The following is a 21412-nucleotide window of genomic DNA, read 5'->3' on the forward strand; positions in this document are numbered from 1 at the left end:
ACAGTTTTAAACCCCCCATATTTCATTAGATAGTTCATGAAACCATTCACTCTAAAATTTGGAAACATAGAAATACTTTTTCATTTTTAAGGCCCTGATGTGACAGCTGAACAGATGCAACAATGTTCACAATAAGGATTCTAATTGTACAAGCTGATGTTTTTGGAAGGCATGAAACGAGTAGCTCTCAGTGAAGAGAGTTCCACAAGTCCTGTTGGCTCAGCCTGGCTGACCGAATCCAGCCTTCATACCTGCACGATTTCTGCCCCAGCTTGTGCTGGCGACATTATGAAGGATGTTCAAGCAGGAAATTTAACCATTAGAAAGGAGTCTCTTCCAACTGCCTCAGATTTGTTGCATAATGTAATGATTAATCAATCTCAATAAATCATAATTTTCCTACAGCTAGAACTTTAGAAACTGCAAATTAAGATCCCTAACTCTCTGTATATACTTTTAAACTGGTTTTTACTCTACAGTCCTTTTTATTATCGTTTGGACTCTTTCATCAACTTCTTTAACACTGATCTTAATTTTTGTTACCTATTCAGAAGGTAGCAGCTCAAAAGGAAGGTTACCATATGCAGATATTTAAATTACTGATGTGTACAAAAATCAAACTGTGATTCAGTATCTACTGTAGTTTTTAAAACAAGAGGCTTAAGACAATGTTTTTTCTCATTTGTGCCACGTTGTGTTCTTGATCGCATTTCTTTATTGCACTATATGTTCCAATATTTATATCTAGTCTGTAACTGATTTTCTTTTTGCAACAATACAATGAAAGCAATGGAACAGAAACACCTAGAAAAAAAAATAATTAGCTGTATCTTTCAGTTTGCTTTGTAAATACAGGTTGGATCATTTACATACAACTGAAAATCCACTAAAACCAAGAACATGAACAACAATTATATCTTTGGAGGAATTAATTCTTTTATAAAAATATAATCCATATATACAAGAACTAACATACAAGGAGGTAAGGCAAAATCAGGTGCTACAGAAATCTACATATACAGAAACAAAACCTGAATAAAAGAAAGAGTTCCATATTTGATCTAATATTTATGCCTCCGTTTTTTCCTTCTCCACTGTGATCTTTGTGACTCCATTTAACAACACAGTGTGAAAGACTGAGTAATAAATAATGAAAGCAGAAGAAAGAAGAATCACACACGGCCTTAATCCCAGCCCAATATTCTATATTCAAGTTATAAACTCCTAGGAATAATTTTGATAAAGCAATTCCTAATAATACTATTTGAACACCCATTAAAGGAGAAAAAAAACGATTGTGAAGTAACAGAAGGTGCAGAAATGTTCATTTTACAAAGAATTACAAGTTCAGAGGTGGAATACAGAAGAAATCCCCAGATGGTTCAGGGAATCTCTGTGCTGGTACCAGATTCTAATCCCTGAAAACGAACTGCACTGCCAGTTAAGAGCTTCCTACCTCAGCTTTATTTCTGATCCTGCATGACATTAAATCAATTGTAATTCTTGAAATATAATGTTATCCCTCTGTTCTGCATACAGTAACTGCATATTTAATGACCACAGAACATCAGACATCTGATAACAATGAAGACGAGTTTACCAGTCCCTCAGTACTAAACTCCCTTGGCTGCAGGTAAAATTGTATTACTTCTGATGTTCGCTGCATTCTCAAGCTGTGGGTAAGTAGGACCAGTGAGACCAACTTTCTGAAGAATAGCCTGGTATAGGATGGAAATTCACAGAGCAAAATGTTTACCAGTGATCATTTCTTAAACAAAAGGACTTAGCCCTCCCCTCTGCAACATCCTCCCTGGAAGAGGAACGGGAGAATTTGGGACAGTTCTGATAGTACAACAAAATAATCAGGAGCACATTCCATGACCCAGAGATTCATCAGCTGGTGGTAAGTATCAGCCACAGCAGACAGTGTCTTGACAGAGCTGATCTCAGATAACAGATTGCTCTGTCACTTGCAGTTTTTTCTGGAGATAAATATAACTCCACAAACAAAGCCTCCTGCCCAAAAATAGGGCTATAAAGAGGGGGCAGAAAAGGATTAAAAGACATGAAAGTTAATTCTAAGTAGCTTTTTTCAGCACATAAATATCCTTAACATAAAGACATTTTTCAATTACCTTGGGAAAAAAAAATATCCTCTCTCGTATGTTCAGCTTGTATAAAACCAGGAAATACAGGTAGAATGCGGCATTTAATCATTCTGCTATGATGATTGGACATTTCCTTTCTGAGCCCAGCTGCAGTTACAAACTATATTAACTCTAGATTGATATCAAAGGATCAATACGGTCTTTAAATCTCCCAAGTACAACAATACTTTTGACATAAAAAGTAATGCAATATTACTTTTCTGCCCCAGTAAAGTTGAGTGCATGTAGAATTTGTTAAAATAAATCCATGGAAGACACTAAAACCAAATCACTTGAGACAATTACTCTAAATAATTACCTTATTTCAATGTGCACGTTAGCTTGCTCCCCACCTAAAAATTCAATCTGCAGCAGAGGATTTATTCTTTATGCAGCACTCATGGTTTAGTTTTCCAATTAGTCTTTCCTTCTGCTATTCCACAAGAGAGATGCTATCTTTTACTGCTCTCACTGCCCTCTCTCTACAGGCTAGCACATTTCAGCTGAATTCAAATACAGTCTCTTCTTACTCCAAAGCACGTTTGAAAGACCATCTTCACATTTTTAATCTGTGCCATTCAAACTTTCATGGAAGTCCCCCACAAACTGATTTTCTGGATCATACTATGCCCACTTCAGATTCCGATTCAAAACTCCCTTGCTGAGATCACCACATGTACTTGTTCAAAAAGGATTCCTTGTTCTAGCTTTCCCTTCCTTTTCTGTATTAAATACATGATAAACCTCACCTTTAAGGTATTTCACAACTTAGTTGCATTTTGTTTTTCTTTTTCTGTGTACAGAATTTCTAACCCAAATACCCAGCAGAGTATGATACTCAAGTCCTACTACAAGCTTCCTATCAGATCAAATGCCTTCTGGAAGCCACTAAGTAACGGCAAGCGTTAATTTGTTTCATTTCACAATAAAAACAAATGCAATTTTTATTAATAATCAAAGGCCTGACTGACTATAAACCTTCATTTTGCACAACGTACCTTATGAAGGCCTACTGCAGTTCTTACAGCCAACATCATCTAGTGAAAGACAATGGTATATTTTAAACTCATAATTTTTCCTTTTCTTACACATTGCCACAGTAAGACGATGTCATGGTTTAACCCCAGCCAGCAACTAAGCACCACGCAGCCGCTCACTCACTCCCCCCCCCATCCAGTGGGATGGGGGAGAAAATCAGGAAAAGAAGTAAAACTCCTGGGTTGAGATAAGAACGATTTAATAGAACAGAAAAGAAGAAACTAATAATGATAATGATAACACTAATAAAAGGACAACAGTAGTAATAAAAGGATTGAAATGTACAAATGATGCGCAGGGCAATTGCTCACCACCCGCCGACCGACACCCAGCGAGTCCCCGAGCGGCGATTCCCTGCCCCCCACTTCCCAGTTCCTAAACGAGACGGGATGTCCCATGGTATGGAATACACTGTTGGCCAGTTTGGGTCAGGTGCCCTGGCTGGGCATGAGAAGCTGAAAAATCCTTGACTATAGTCTAAACACTACTGAGCAACAACTGCAAACATCAGTGTTATCAACATTCTTCACATACTGAACTCAAAACACAGCACTGTACCAGCTACTAGGAAGACAGTTAACTCTACCCAGCTGAAACCAGGACAGACGATGACAATGAAGTAATGTGTATGCACCGACCTTCCACATATTTATACAAACAACTTTAATGTTGTACAAGTTCACATAGGAACACAAGTCATGGAGTACCCTGCTGTCACGTGGCCATCACGGTGTGTAATCTTTTCTCTAAACTGAATTAATTTCATCTTCAAACTGCTACTGTGTTACTGCTACCATGACTGGGCAGTGGTTTCAGTACTTCATTCTTTCAACAGATAGAAATTGCCTCACAATTTCCTTTGTTTATTTGTTTTTTCCTTCCCTCCCCAACCACCACCACACTGGGCATGTCACCACTGTGTATCTTGGGCAGATGTAAGACCATTTGCCTACATATTGAGCTGGCCAGGAACGATACAGCTCTGCTCCAAGAACCACATTACTGAATTACTGCATTTCCATGGCTGGACTGAAATGCCCAGCTCACCAGCGGTCTTCCTCAGCTTGTAGCTCTTTAATGCCTAGAACATGTCAAAGAACAACTTTACAGTATATGATGCCCCTTGGCAGAATTATTCTGTGATGAAATAATTCCCTGCTGTCTGCCTTCCTCCTTTATATTTGGAGCTGATGAGCCATTAGTTGATAAATAGCTTTGTTCTTATCTCCTACTTCAACAGCTTATTTGTTCTAATAAATATTTTTCCCTTCCTATTTTTTTTTTCATTCAGTCCTCAAATAATTTTATTTCCTTTCTGAATTACACTCTGGACCTCCCTCTACACTTGTAGTACTATTCAGTTTAGCCTCATCAACGTTATGACCAGCACATTTCTGCAATGCACACCAAGGCATTAAAGAAAATACTAGATCAATCCCAAGCGTAGATCTCCTTCAGAAACGTCACTAACATCATCTTATTAGCCTCACAATTCTCCTTCTTTAGCCAACTATCCATCTTACCACTGGTTAGCTATGGTTATAAACCATACCCTTCCCCAGCCTGAGCAGGAATTCCTGAATTTTAATATGGAATGCTTTGCAGAAATTCAGATAGATCCACTGCATTTCTCCTATGTAAGCAAATCACTTATGGCTAAGGCAAATGAAAATCTAGAGGTTGTTGTAGAGTATGTTCATTAACACCATTTGCCTTCAGCAAACAGCCACTGGCTAGAGATGCCAATTAGTTTTAAATCCAGTCACCATGTCTTCCAGTGAGTGCCAGCTGGTACTACTCCTATAATGCAGGAGGTAATTTCAGACACTAAATGTAAAGAAGAATATATATTGTCAGTGTGTTTGTCTCTACATTTCTCACTTCACAAACAGGAAAAAGGGTTAAAAACCAATGAGCACTAAGAAGTTATAAAGTGTCCATGTTTACAGACCTCAACATACCCATACTACTTCTTACACTCTAAATGAAAATGTTTATAAATTATTCTTCCTCTAAGCAACAGAAAACTGTCCTGTTGTGTCTCAGTGTTACCTTTTCCTTTCCTCTGGTACTGGCTACACAGATACAACACTGAAACTAAGGACCACCAGGAAAACTGAAGACGTTGCTTTCCTCTTTTTAGACTTACTAAGTAACGTTAGACAACAATACAAGAGCAAACGCTGCATTTCAATGAGAGGATAAGGGTCAAACAGCCCAATGGAGTTGCTGTAAAAGTGCTAAACTATCAGCATTTAGTTCTAATATAATTCATTGGACAGCAGTGGGATATTTGAAACAATAGCTATCAAAAAATACTTTGAATAAGTCATTATGATTTTTCCTTTGATACATTTTTCTACAAAAATCTGAACTTTTCTAAGTAATGAAGCATTAGAATCCCAGGTATAATAATTTTCAAAGAAATGACGGATACTCTCTTTTCAAAAAATTGTTAACACTTGTTAAATGAAAAAAACACTAGATGGAGCAACTATCCTATTTTAACATGCATTTCTCTTCAAAGGACATAAAGTCGCTTTCAAATCTGAAGACTAACATTATATCCATAATAATGTTATGACAAATAGACTTTACTTGGAAACATTAGGAAGCATGTGCAAAGTTATTTACTAAATGGCAAAGAAAGATATCTTGGGACATTATTCAAGAACATTAATATTTCAAATATGTTTAAATTAAATGTTAAGCAGCTCTAACCTGTTTGCTATTTGAAAACCTACAGTGAACAGAGTTATTTTCAGATTTTTCTATGCTACACAACTGACCTGTTTTTCCCAGAATATGTAAATACCATGAAAATGAAAATGTTACCTTGCAACCCTTTCTCCCATTTACAGGGCTGTTTATTTTGTCCTAAGATTTCAGCTGTGTTACATTTATCTCTAGTCCTAATAGATACTTTCCAGACCTTTATTATACAGCTCCAAGTATTTTTTCCTTCTCAGTTTCAAATTAATTCCTTTGGGAAAAGGAGCTTTCCTATGACCAGTAACAGAACTTAGCACATGCTTGAATTATTCTGACATTTTGAAGCATTATATTTGCAGTAGTTCTAGATTTTTTTGCAGGGTGGAGGAGGAAGAAAAAAAAAGTCATCTGTTTCTTATCTCTGCTTTTCACCACTTATGGTAAAAAGTTGCTTTAGGAGGCAAGAAAAATCAACAGCTTCTTTCTCATGCATTTATGCCACAGTGAATTGGGGCAATGGAAATGTGACATTCACTGCTGTGTATGCTATTGGTCTACAAGTCAAATTGCTTCTCCTCAATTTCTTCAGTTTAAATGGAGATTCTCATACTTCTAATCCTTCCAAAGAACTTGGAAATGTAAAAATAAAAAGCATTCTAGAGAGCTTGATGCTTCAGTCTTAGCTATCCATTGTTTCTCCTCAGCTAAGTAGCTGGAGACCATACTGTAACGCAGTCCACTAACACAATATTCACAGAGTAGCCAAACTACTCTTTCTTCCTCCTTGAAACTAAGCACTTAGCAATTCACACTGCAGGTGCAGTGCATCTTTAGGACATCCTCTAGTCTTTCTAAAACACTGAGATCACAGGAAAGCAAATCTGGAGCACAAATCTTTCCAAACATGTGGCAACGGAGCCTGATGCATTTATTTCAGGCATACTCTTCTACAGCAACAACACTGACTAAACCTTGAGAACAGATGAAAGAAGCTGACGAAACCTGGAAGCATTGTTCACCACCTCAAAAAAGCCCCAACCCTCAATGTGCCTTTCCCTCTGGCCCCCAAAATACCAGGCAAGAGCATGCAGCGTGTTGTACCGTGGCTGCAGAAAGTGGCCAACGCAATCTGGTTATGCACCTTCAGAAGCTCCTGGCAAGCATTCAATAATTGCTGGGATTTTTTAATCAAACAAAAACGAAGCAGTACAGAATCACCAACTCTTAGTCATTAAGTACTCAGGGAAAATTTTGAACATAAACACACACACATACAATATAGAACAATGTAGGAGAGGTAGGCTGAGAACCCCCATTCTCTTAGTTTATTTCAAACCCCAAAAGCTATGCAGTACTATGGCTTTGTTTGTCCGTGGGTGTAAGTACGACTAAATATACACAAAACCCCCTGAAAGATCTTGCAGCCAGCAATGGACCCAGGAAATAACTGACTGACTGTTTGGGAATGCAACCATGAGGTTCTCCCAGCAAAAATGCATTGATGAAAAAGGTGTCTAGTCACCAATGCATATAGACATTTTAGCTGAGCACCCAAATTTTAAGATGAGTTTTCTTCTACAATTGTTATCCTTACGTTCAGTATAAATTCATTATGCTGGAGAAAGACAACAGCATACTGTCAAACGTATTAGTTTCTAAGACTGCATTTTTGTGTTTTAAGAAAAGTAGGCATAGAATAACTGTTATTCTAAGTTGAAACTCCTTCCCCCAAGTTTTCTCTCAAAAGGCATTTCTCTGAAGCTATTTATTGACTGGTCCTCCCACTCTGGAACACCCACCTGGACTTTCTAGAGAGGAAAGGTACACAAGTCCTTTTTTGGCTGTTCAGCTAGAAATGCCCCCCCCAAAATTATCTAAATGGAAAAACGTTGCCTTCAGATAATGTAACTATCATTCATCCTGCTGCACAGCTCTGGACATTTCTAACATAATTTACTTTTGCACATTACCATATTGTAGGTCCACTCACAAGTATTCAGTGAACAGTCATACTGAACTAGTTCTCATGTGATGGTATGATTGCATTATTAAAACAAATCTAGTAACTACTGCACACAAAGCAATATTCCAGCTAGTTTGACCATATTGAAGTGTATTAAACAATGAACTCCCTCCCTCCTGCTAGAATTCAGCTTGCTTTCCTACCAGATCAAAATAAAAATCTAACCAGCGCAGCAATGAAAAGGACTCTGATTTTAAGTATATATAAGAAATCACAACTTATTCAATTATCTAAAGTCATCCTAGACAAAGAATGAGAACTACAGATTGTTCCAAGGTTCATATCTTGACTCTTATCTATAAAGTTAAACAGCACTTAAATAGTGAATGAGTTATCTTTTAGATAGCATAAAACAAATCAAAACCCCTTGAAATCTAGTATGCAATGGTAAAAAACATTAACACTGTAAATTTGGTAGCAGATCTGCCAATAATACAGCTGCAAGCAAACATAGTCTCAAATTTGGTAATATATCCCATCTTCTGTACAAGGATCTATCGAATTTATATATAACCTTGCTAGTTGCAATGCTTTAGACAGACAACAGCTGAAACACAAGAATTTATAATTCTCACTTTGTTTAAAATGAGGTATTTCTGAACATAAATAATTCCTATAATCCAGCTAATTCCTGCCTACCGGTAGTTTCCTCACATAATGACTTAGAAGTCTGTAGTCTGCTGTACCCTGCCAATTTTACTTTCAGTGTTAAGGCAAATCAAAAGAATACGAGCAAGAAGGAAAATATAGACCAACATTACATACTTAGTAGCTGAGAAAGGAACTACTGCTGCAAATTGGTGTCCAATTTTATAATAATGCATAGCTATTTATAGCAACAACTTTCTCGAAGAATCGAAAACATAAGTTTAAAAAAAAAATCACTCTACTTCATATAGTTTTAACTAAGATAATGCTTTCCCTTAAAACAGTAGACTCACATTTCACTTCCTGATATTTATGTCAAGTAAGATGATTCCTAAAACATTCAGTTTGGGGGGAAAAAAAAAAAAGCAAAAAGTTTTAAAATACCAACTATTGAAACACTTTAAAATTTCAGGGGAATTTTCATTCTTAATTTTTCAGTTTCCAGATCAAGAATACCAATACTTTCAAGGCAGGGGACCATGCCTTAATATAGGTTTACTCTTGCATATAAGACAACAAGGCCTTGATCCCGTTTGAGATCTTTGCACATTACTACTGAAATATTAACAGGAGTACTAATGCTTATAATGTCTGTTAAGTAAAAACGTTGCCATCCAACAATTCCTTGAACAAATTCAAGAATTGCGAGACTGCTGATAGTCATCGCTGTGCATTACTTTGAGTGCTTAGGAATATATTAGCAAAATGTAACTCTCACTATTATTTAATGGTAACCTAGGATACATGAAAAAACAGATTCCCAATCAGGACTTCGGAGATTAGATTCAATTCATTGAAATTTAGCTAACGAAGGTACTTATTTAGCCTAAGCACTTTTTATAGGAAGAGTAGGTATCCAATTTAACAAAATGGGGGTGAATCACTCTTCTTACATCACATACAGCGTTCTTAAATAATGAGGCTAAACTAGAAACCTTACTTTCAGAACAGTCAAAGAGGGGTAAGATAAATCCCACTTCAGATGCTTGTGTATAAAAAAAGGTGCCTTCAAGTATCTGTTTTTTCAATGACATACTCCAATTAAAAAAACTCAGATTTCTCCTATTGGTATATTTCATCCTTCTCAATAAGTTAAAGACTATTATTTTACAAGAAAATAACATCATTAAAAACACATTGAACTAAACAAAGATATTTTCTATAGAAATGAGTTACTGAATGCAGTTTAACATTCCTTTCAGTCCTTGAATCTGTTACCTTGCAATTCATACATTTATCTGAATATCAAAAAAACATTTCCAAAACAAACACTACTATGAGTGTTTGAAGTCTAGCTTCTTAGCACCTCATTCAGAAATTTAGTGCTTGAACCAATCCTGCTTAAACTCATCACAAATTTTCCTTGTGACTTTAACAAGTGTTCAGTATTAGTCTAAATGTACTTGAGTTACACAGGAAGGAATCTGAAAATAATGATACTGCATGTTTCACCAAATATTAACTCTGCCTCTGCAGAACCGTTATTTCTACTGCTGACTGACAAGCCAGAAAGAATAAAACTTGAACTTTAGAAACCAGGCAATATCTGCACTACTAGTATTCTAACTATTAAAAAATTCTTTTTAAAGAATTTTAAAGGCTGAGAACTAATGGAACGCTTCTCATCCTTCAAGTTTCAAGACTATAGTCAAGAGGGACCTCCACAACGCCATACATGAGGACTTCTACTGACTATAATAATTATCACATAATTACAATAGTATTGATGTAATGATTAGCATTCTATACTGCAAAATAGTGGGACTAGATGCACAAAAAAAAATCATAACTCCTCTTAAGTAAGGAAAGATAATAATCAATTTGCACCTTAACAGAGGACAGAAATATAACCTCAAAAAAGTATACAGCAAACTATTGCAGTCAAATGACTATTTTTGCATTCTCATCCAAACTCTCTCAGTATTCTCTCTCTGTCTCTTAATGATTCTCACCTCTTCCTAATCTCTGAATCCACAAGGAGTTGCCTTTTTTTGTGGGGCGGAGGTGGTGGGAGTTCCTCTTTACCATGCTTAACCAGGATTTGTTCTCTTGTGGTCACCATAGTTACAGTTTCCATTACAGTTGTCTGTGTTAGTGATGTCTGAGTGGTAGTGACAGCCTGCGAAATCTGTGAGAAGTATAAAAACAGAGGTCACACATTGTTTGAAAGACTTCAGTAAGGACTGTTTGGAGTAGCAATAGAAAATAATGAGAAACTGCTCCCTTCTGATCATAGGCTGACCTTCAGAAAAAAATAACACTATACACAACTCAAACCAAATTGTTTTATCTGCCTCATGCTGTGTGAATAAGATATCTGCAGAAGTCAATATCAAAATCAGAAAGGATCCTAAACAGAATGAACTTATGGCTCCCTGTAAGTCATGCTGAATGAAGAAAAGAAATGAATGGTCAATTTTATGAGGGAACTGAATGATGGCAAATATATAAAAATGTTACTATTACTATATGTTACTCTGCCTCCATTCTGAAAATTTATTCCTTGAGAAGCAATAAACACATGGTAATGGCACTAAATTACCAATTGTTATTTTACCGTTTACAATAATTTTCAAACTAGAACGCAATTCATCACAACCTACTTGCACGAAAGGGCAGTTAGCTTTCTGTCAGGAAATCTTAAATTAGAAAACATGCACTAGAAGGCAAATTAATTTGCATCAGTTTTATTCCGTAATTAAAAGCTAATGTTAAGGGGTCATAACAGATACTAATACACATAATATGTAACATTGTAAACACTACCAATCTAATGCATTTAACTTTGCCCAGTAATATGAAACCAAACCCTTCATATAGTTCAGCTGCATTAAAAAAAAAGGAATGATGACAAATATTTTCTGCTCATATTTGTTTGAAAGATACTGGTTGTACAAGTACCACCTGTTTATATTTGTTTCCATGTAACACCAAACTACAAAGTTTCCACTTAAATGTGGCAGCTGTTCTTAAGTCCCTTAACTCCTGAGAAATGGGTCACTTCTTTTTTTGGTTCTGTCAGATGATGGTTCATTTGTCAAAACGCTCTAGTTACAGCTCCAGTGACCACCTCACAGTTTAGGGGCAGCGAAATGGAAAATAAAAGGAAGAAGTTATACTAGGAGCAGGAAAAGCTGTGCACCAGAAGAGCCCTGCTTCTTTGCTTATTGCCAGTGTGCAAGAATTAGAAAGACTTTCCAAATTCAATGACAGGAATGCCAGTATCTAAAATTCCATACATAAATTATCTATTAGTTCTTGCATCACAAACTCAGTAAGAGAATTGAGTTACCTTAGTTATTGAGACATTAGTGTTTCTATAAACAATGGAGAAGAGGCATGCCAGGTAATTAACTATAACCCCTCTCCCCACAACGCTTTCTTATTTTGAAAAAAAATAGAGCAACAAGGAAAGGGGGATACTGTTAGCAATCAGCCTCTTCTCAGCAGGCAACATCAGTAAAGCTAAAAAAACCTGAAAAAACCAACAAATTCCTGCCAACATTGCCAAATCTTTCACATGGTCCCCTAAACAAAAAAAATCTTCCTGTTCTTTATCCAGTCTGCCAGTGGAAGTGATGAGTAGGGAAGTCCATTACCACTGTAATTTTGGCAGTCTTTCTTAGAGGAGCCGGCTCAGTGCTATGCTTCCCCCTCTAGAAACAACCAGCCATGTAGGCTTGAGAGCAGAATCTGGACTACTCAGAAGACTACAAAATTAAGATTCAGAGCAGAATTTTTTTTTTTTTTTTTTAATCTCTGGATTAATTATGTCAATTGGAATAAGCCGCTTGTGAACTGCAGGGTCTTAGCTAATGCATGAACTACATAAATCCTTTGGAAGAGAGAAACACACAGTTGACTCTTTAATCACTACAATATTATGTGTTACTACTCTTGCTTTAGTTCCCTCAATAAGATGTACTGACTATGATATTTTCAACTACAGAAATCATGACAATTAAGTAAACATTTCCATATAGTTTTATTAAAACTTTATACAGCATTCTTTTTAATTTTATTTTTATTTAATTGCTGGGAGGGCAGAAAGGAAAAGCAAATTAAAGCTTCCGATGTCTAGGGTTCTATGATATTTGAGGATAACACCTGATGTCATCTTTCCCTGAGTTGACTCTGTAGCTAAAAACATTCCAAATAATTGCTTGCTCCTTATATGCAGTTTTGGGTACAGTTTCCCTTTCGCCTTCTCACAAAATTCTTATTACACTTGCTTTTATCCAAAAATCAATGAAAGGATGATGTTTCTCACACCCGAGGTCACATCCTGTCATGTTTCCATTTGCCAATCAATATCAGGGTAGAGTTTACAGTGAAGAAGGTGTAAAAGAATAAACTACAGCTAGGGCACTGTAGGAATCATCTGCCGCATACTACCCATTACACCGGAGTAATAGTTTCAGCTCGTGATTGGGAACTGCGCTTCAAAAGTAGGCAGTGAAATTACCATATGCTTAGAGCAGTGAAGTCACGGTGCTGTGGGGGGTAATGATTTACATGTCAAAAGAAGTATTTTTCATGCTTAATCAATAGGAGTGGAGGTTAAATACTATATACTTCAAAAGGAGAATGGAGATGTGAATTCAAAGTTCATAATCATTCTAATTAGAGACTGGGTAAGACTAAAAGGTACTGAAGATTACACTGCAATGTAACTCTGCAAGATAAAGTTGGTGCACATCTAAAAACTGCCCACCCTTTAGTGGGTAAAGGACAATCCTTAAAAATATAAGGGAGTACAAAAAAGGAAGTAGCTTTTATTAGCTTCCCTGGAAAAAAAAAAAACAGAACACCAAAACCCAACAAAAAACCACCTCTTAAATCTAATCATTGAAGTGGCGTGTTTCATGTATTATTCAAAGATGGTCCAAATAATGACAGTATAGTTTCCTCATCCCTCTCAGTTCCTGACAAGCAAATACGAATCTGAGAAGGGGCGATACAGCCTAGGCCTTTAACCCACTAGAAAATCATATGGAAAGTGCTAAGGTGACTCACAAGGCTGTACATTAAAAGGCTTTCAAAATACAATGCTTGCCCGCAGTTTCACATCAGCAAGCTCATCTTAGAAACATGTTAAAACTCATCTCTTTTCAGAGTGGACAAATTTAAATCTTCCTTTTCATCCTCTACAGGCAAATGTATGTACAATGTGTGTATAGCACTTCAGTAGTTTTATGTCATTTTATTTCTCTTTTATACGGCAGCCTACCTTTAATGCCATCATTTATTACTGTCATTGGAAGTGCCCTCCGTCCTGATAAACTCATAATTTTCCTTAACACTCGCTTTTGGAGCTGTCATCCGTTCTTTGATGAAATGTATGTATGTGAACAGGGAAGTTCAGATGAGGAATGGTGTTTTCTTTAGTTTGGGAAGGTTTTCACTACAATTTAGCGAAGCATAATGAGCTCACCAAAGGTGGCTTTAGAGTTTCTAAAAGCTATGCATCTAGTCTAAGCAAGTTGTCCTTGTCCTTGATTCCACTGTGTGGTCAATGAAGGAAAGTTGACATTTTCATGATGAGGACAAACTGCTTTTTAGAGGTCTCTCTCTCTCTCTCTCACCCTTCCATCCACTCATTTGTAGCAGAAGCTTCAGCCATGAATTCTGATTAGATGCTTAAATTCAGCAGCAATGAATTCAGCTAAATGTGGGAGGACTCACATTCTACTTTCTGCACTTTTCCTTTGGGATGTATAACTGCTTCCTATGTCTAGTTGGAGAATCAGCTTTGAACTTACGCTGAGATTGTCTCTTCCTGTTAATTTCTTATTTTGTTAACAAGTTAATCCTTTAGTGACACTTTAGTAAGAGAGAGAGGGGAAATAACTAATGACAAAAATGTAATTATGAAGGTACTATGAGAATGACTAATGAATGGAATAAAGTTCATTTTGAAGCCAATATCTAAGTTTGATGATTAAAATGTGCATTTTCTGATAGATTACAGTGAAAAATGTTGTATTTGCCACCCTCTTCCAACTCCCCTCCTCTCCAGTTCATGACTAGAGATAACAATTAGATCTTTTAGTGACACTTTTTTCTTGCAGTCTAAATTTATAAATGAGGTCTGTAATGAATAAATGTATAAATCCCACTAACCTTACCTGCCCTGCCTAGATAGCAACCCATAGCAAAAAGTACACAATCAGTATTTCATAAAGGACATATCTAAACCGTGTAACTGTGCCTTAGGAAGGGGTCCTTCAGCTAGCACCGAATGTGCAATGTCGCCAGAATGTGAAGCAATATGCCCACAACAGCATACCAACTCTGTGCCGAGCAAAGTAGCTTCCCCTTGGAGGAACACCTTATCAACTGCAGTGTGCTGCTATGGTAAGACAGTTAGACTGTTTTGGGAATCCAAAGCATCTCCCACCTGTGCTGGTCTACGATATATGGATGTAGAGCCTCAGGATTGCCCACTTCATGAGGAGGCTATCTCTTTTGTAATCTAAGTTCCATTTTCAAAACTAGTATCTGCTTTTAGGACCCATCAACAATCTTAACTCTTGAACACTTTGGAGTGACTTACTAACTTCCTCAAATCATGTGACCCTAGCCATCCCAAATGCAAAATGCATCTCCAGATTTTTCTCTGCTTTGAAACAACAGGTTTCCTACAGCAAATATACAAGAGTTAAATCAAATTTTCGACTGGTATAAATGCTGTGTAGCACAAACTGGTTTTGCCTTCTGTTACTAAGTGAAATTGTACCCTTTCCCCATTTCCTTCTCTTCTGTTCTCCCAAACTGATTTTTTCAACTTCAGCTACACAAGAAACTATATCACAGCAAAAACTAAAAGATTAACATAAGAGTTGGAAGCAAGGTTACTGAGAGGTATTCAGATCACTACAGGAAGCATAGCAGCTTTCATTTAATTACCTAAACAAAAGATGGTAGAAGCATTAGTATATAGCAACAAAAAAGTGCAGCATGGTCAAGGGAATTGACTCAAACTGACCAGAACTACGAGAGGCCCTCCAGGGACAGGACAGAGGTGCACGCAGTAACATTCTGCTCTGTGTTATCATCAAAAAGTCTTAATGTCCGTTTCCATTTCACCAGTCGTACAACGATAGCACAAAAATAACTCAATATTAATGAGATAATGGAACGGAAAAGAGTGAGCTGATTTGAGTTTAAATCCAATAAGAAAGAGATGCTGACAGATAGCTAGGAAAAATAAATGGTTATGGTTTTGGGTACTACACCAGAGCACTGATTTTTGTTATCTGGCTTAAAAAATGTGAAACTTTAAAATCTCAATTTCTTTTTCAATATATTACGGTTAACGTAAAGGAGCTGGGCAAAATAATAGCAGATTATATTCTTTTTTCATTGGCATTTTGGCCGCAGGTGTGGATGGATTTCTTTATTTTGCCAAGAAACCTCTCTTTATGGCGTCTCTTTTTAATCTATTAATATTTTTAATCTATTAATGACCAGTAATCTATTATAAACTTTCACTGTTGAAACGAAATTTAAAAAATTTCTCTTTAAGTAGCAAACAGTTCTTACACTAATTTCAGACTAAGTGCTATTCCACAGAGCCATAAAAACAGTACATTTGAAGTGACCAACTATTATAGCTTAAAAATAAATTAACTGGAAAGAGTATTTTCATTATGGATTGTATCATCCCTGAAAACATAGTTAACAACCCAAGACAGTAATCAACACTATAAAGAGAGATCAAAAACTAAACAGATAAATAAAATTCTAGACAGTTATATTACAGTTGTGTTATGCTGTCCTAAAAAGAAAATATGTCTTAAGGAATCATGCAGGGAAAAAATTTAAAACAATATGACAAACTGCACCAAAACTACTTCAAGCATTTCACTGGCAAAGGATTTGACTGTCACCAACTGAAAAATGGTGGTTTTAACAAACCTGGTTAGAATTGCTCTCCACCTTCTGCACAAGGCTATCCCAGCGCTGGGCAAAATTTTCAAGACGACTTTCCAGCTTCTGAGCCACTGCTTTATTTTTCACAGCTACAAGGAGGTCTTGGCTGAGCGACTTCAGCTTACCCATCATTTGCCTTTTCATTTCTAGATCTCCTTTTAGGATCTGTTAAACAAAGTAATGGCAGGAAGAACAGTAATTCATACATGAAAAAAACCAACCCAAAAACAAAACCCAGAACAAACACACCAAACTTAGAAAAAAAAAATCCTAAAGAGAGCATCATAAAGAACCGAAAATGGGTATTGGTATTTCATCCAAACTCCTATACTTCCATGCTGTTGTTACTGTAAAAATTGCTGGCAGAGCTGACATAGTGGAATGGACACATTGCACTTCACAAAGCAATGTAACATGACAGGTGGAGCAACTCCAGACAGCACAGTATGCCTCAGGTGGTGACATAAATCAAAAAGCTAACAGCTGTGTGACATTAATAACCTTAAAACTGCACTAATGTTAACAACTATACCAACATTTCAAACAACGCTTCTTTAAAGTTTTGTTGTACTTTGTCATATATTGCATATTAAAAGTCATGGGGAAAAACCTGTTTTCTAGAAAAATAATATTTGACCCCAAACCAGGATGAAAAAAAAAAGAAAGCTCAAAGTAAATAAGTTTGGTTTTGGCAGTATTGAAGAATCATACATTCCTCTTCTTCCTCGGATCTCGGCAGGCTCTGGTTACATGGCAGTAGCCTCCCATGGGATGGGGAAGCCTTGGGAACCCCAGGAGCACTGCTGAGCGTGCCGAGGAAAGGGCCCTGCAGCTGGGAGCCTGGAAATTCCCGTGTCCAACCCCTGTGCTCTGCAAGCTGCCACACAGCTGGAACCCATGGACGCGAATGGAAAAAGAGAAATCGTCAGCCTTCACATCTCTGCTGCAGTAAACTGCCAAGGGATCTTGAAACTCTTAAGATCTACACATGCAAACCACTCTATGAAGTAGGCTCTTCGCAGATCCAAGAGTCATCCATAGCTCCAGTTCTCACCTGGGTTTATTTTTTAATGCCTTTACTGGATTACTCCATTGATTTTTATACCTTAAGCATTCATTCTCTACATCCTAATCTGTGCTAACCATGGCAAAATTTTGAATTCTGTATGCAGTCAAGGATTGCAATCTAATCCCCAAGACATGAAAGGGATAATTAAATATTTGGGCAACAGAAATTAGTCTACGTATACTTTCCTATAGTCCTATCATCCAAAATTGTAATCTAAAACACAGCTCAGTAAAAGAAAGATTTGTAGTCTTTGTAATCAGTACTCTTTCCATTCAGATGTGGTTTAAAACATCATAATTACTAATGTTAGATACAGTTAATATAAAACTTTAAATTCACATGTCACTAAGAAATAGTAGCTAACAGTTTATATTTAAGTATCTGTTTGCATAGTAGCAGATCTAACAGAAGGAGCAGACTAGATGTAAACCAATTTACCATCTTAACATTTCAAGGGTTGCCGTATTTGACTTTTTTTTTTTTTTGCCTACAAGTGTCAGAAAAAGCTCACGTGAAAGCCACCAGGTACACTGACCGAAATAATCAAAAATGGTACCCTAAAAAACATGATTAGTGAATTCTGGACAGCAGTGTTTTACTTCCAACCTCCCCAGCTGACAACAGCTGTATAATACACAAATGAGTTCAGCATCAATCCCAGATACATGGAACACAATCAGTAAGTGAAACACTAGAAAGAGAAGGATATATACATATATATATAAATATATAGACCTAGATCTTGTATATCTTTGGAGTAGATCTCAACATGTTTTATGAAAAAGAGGAACACCATCACCTTCATTTCACAGGCTGCAAAACTTACACGCAGGACATGAAAACAACCTATCAATCCCGTGCCATAAATGACAGTAAAATTCCACCTCAGTCTGTCCACTTATGCTCTACATTCTCAGTGCATCACATCCTCCAGCTTAGTCCGTGCTCTATGTCACCCTTCACCTTGTGTAAGAATTCAGAGGCAATTATCATGACAGTCAATAAATGGTAGGTGGAAAATTAAAAAAAAACCCACAGTTGTTTTAAGGAAATATTTTTAGAGCTAGAGCAACTACTCATCAACATCAGAAAAAAAAAAAGAAAAGTCAATATTAATACATGCCCAGAGTTGTAAAGCCTAAAGTTTTTCTGACCTTTAGACTAAGCAGATCCCTGAAGACAGTTAATGACAAAGGACATAAATTTTCACATACAAATACTGAATGATCCTCTGAAACAAGCCATTTGAGATTATTAAAACAAAAATTTCCTGCAAACCCCACATTTATCTGAACAAAACTCCTCTACAGGTAGATATTATGGGTACAGTATATAAATTAAGAAGAAATCTAACTGACTTGATATCAATTTAAACACAATGGTAGAACTAGGTGAATTGCTACACTGACCAAGTGTATTTTACCCATTCATTTCAATGACAATGAAAATGAGCCTGTTAAAGCTGAGAGAAGAGGGACAGCATCTGCACCAGGCTTACATGGCAAGATTTTGGCAGCAGGTTGGCTGCAAAGGTGGCTTCTGTGAGAAGACACCAGGGGCTGTCTCCATGTCAGACAGAACCAGTTTCAGACAGCTCCAAAACAAACCCACGGCTGCCCAAAGCTGAGCCCACCAGTGACTCCAGTGGTGCCTCTGTGTAATATCATTAAGAAAGGGTAAAAAACGCTGTGCAGCAGCTGTAAGAGAGGAGTGAGAACACGTGAGAGCACCAGCCCTGCAGACCCCCAGGTCAGTGCAGAAGGAGGAGGAGGAGGAGCTCCAGGCGCTGGAGCAGAGATTCCCCTGCAGCCTGTGAGGAAGACCATGGTGAGGCAGGCTGTCCCCCTGCAGCCCAGGGAGGTCCACAGGGGAGCAGATCTCCACCTGCAGCCCGTGAAGGAGACCACGCCGGAGCAGGGGGATGCCCGAAGGAGGCTGTGACCCTGTGGGAAGCCCGCGCTGGAGCAGGGTCCTGGCAGGACCTGTGGCCCCGTGGAGAGAGGAGCCCACGCTGGAGCAGGTTTTCTGGCAGGACTTGTGACCCCGCGGGGGACCCACGCTGGAGCGGTCTGTGCCTGAAGGACTGCAGCCCGGGGAAGGGACCCACGCTGGAGAAGTTCGTGGAGGACTGTCTCCCATGGGAAGAACCCCACAGTGGAGCAGGGAAACAGTGTGAAGAAGTTGCAGCAGAGACAAAGCGTTATGAACCAACCGCAACCCCCATTCCCCGTTCTCCCTGCACCACTCAGGGGGAGGAGGTAGAAAAGTCAGGAGTGAAATTGAGGCTGCGAGGAAGGGAGGGGTGGGGGGAAGGCATTTTAATTGTTCTTATTCCTCATTATACTCTGATTTGGTTGGCAATAAATTAAATTAATCTTCCTCAAGTGAAATCTGTTTTGCCTGTGACAGTAACTGGTGAGTGATCTCTCCCTGTCCTCAACTTGACCAATGAACTTTTCATCTCATTTTCCACCCCTGCCTTGCTGAGGAAGGGGAGTGAGAGAGTGGCACCTCACGGCCAGCCAAGGCTAACCCACCACAGCATCATAATCTTTGGGACATCCCGAATCTCTCTTCTGTTAGATGGATTTCAAAACATTTTGTCTTCCATTGCCCAGAGTGTATCCCAACCTCCATGCATTCAAGTATTCTTATAGCAAATTGAATATCAAAGTTTAATTTACATAGTTTTATTTGAAATGTTTTAACTTACCTCCTTCTCCCAGTTTGGGAGAATCACATCTGAGAAAGAATTTACAGAGAACTAATATTTGTTAATAATGGTGAGCCTGCAGTCAAATCATTAGAAAGGATCAAATTTCGGGGAAACCCATACTTGTTCATACTAAGTCAAATAATCAGAATTTGGGCTGTAAAAATCTTCCAGCAATCCTAAAATAGAAATCCATGTATGGAGATTTTGGTTCAGGAACAGACTCAATCTTTCTGCTTACTCAAAATCTTTGTTACTCTCTGAAAACATATGCATACCTATTATCAGTTTAACAAATGTTAAATGAAAGCTTACTTTTAAGCAGTAATAGTGCTTACTATCAAAAATCCTGTCTTAACTAAAGTTAAGAGTGTATTTCCCCCCACTTGAAAAACATGAGATAAAATTACTGTGGAGAAGACACTGATGTATTTCTGCATCAGCAAGCAGTAGTTAAATCCTGATTTCTTCAGAAGTATCCTGAACTGCAAGTATGTATGAAAACTACCAGCTGCTCTTTCTTATTTTACCTTCTATTTTTACTATGTGATGTAATGATTAATGTGATGTAAGAGTCAACATTTTTTTCATACTGTGAACAGCATCTCAACAGACCTATATCACTTCAGAAGGCTTTGGACCTTGTAGGAGGGTTGTAGAATTTCAAATGAATAGTCATAATGCTAAATGGTTTAATAAAATACCTTCAGAAATTTCCTTCAGGCTTAAGAGACTGAAATCTGTCTAAAGAACATGACCTTAATCTTGCTAAGTTGTGCACATGAGAGAGACAAGAAAAATAGGCTGGAAGCTCTTATGCCGTATCATGATATCAAACCTAAAATTCTTAAGAGCTAACAGGGAAAACTAATACTGTAATTTCCTGCTCGAAATGATTAGGCAACTGAGGGACTGAGCTACCATACTGTTATGAATATAAACATTTTTATATTAGTAAAAGAATGTATGTTTATTGCCTCACAGACTCACCTTTACAATTCTGGAATGGGCTGGCCTAATTATAAAGGTGATTTTTCGTGACAGTTTCTCCTTTACTACATCCAAACACATCTCCATGTCCAAAATAACATACGCCAAAAGACAGGCGTGATTTGCATGTCAGGGTC

General features: G+C 37.5%; 1 protein-coding gene across 1 annotated transcript in view; it reads right to left on the bottom strand.

Annotated features, from left to right (window-relative positions):
- Positions 1-21412, bottom strand: part of DMD (dystrophin) — a 1006632-nt gene that overhangs the window by 763107 nt on the left and 222113 nt on the right. Inside the window, exons 15-16 of the mRNA XM_010571327.1 lie at positions 16489-16668; positions 10521-10696 (exon numbers count right to left, since the gene is read on the bottom strand). Coding sequence (XP_010569629.1) covers positions 10521-10696; positions 16489-16668 — 356 coding nt within the window. The remainder of the gene's footprint in view (positions 1-10520; positions 10697-16488; positions 16669-21412) is intronic.

This window comes from Haliaeetus leucocephalus, unplaced genomic scaffold, assembly GCF_000737465.1.
Source record: "Haliaeetus leucocephalus isolate CR32 unplaced genomic scaffold, Haliaeetus_leucocephalus-4.0 Scaffold317, whole genome shotgun sequence".
NCBI lineage: Eukaryota > Metazoa > Chordata > Aves > Accipitriformes > Accipitridae > Haliaeetus > Haliaeetus leucocephalus.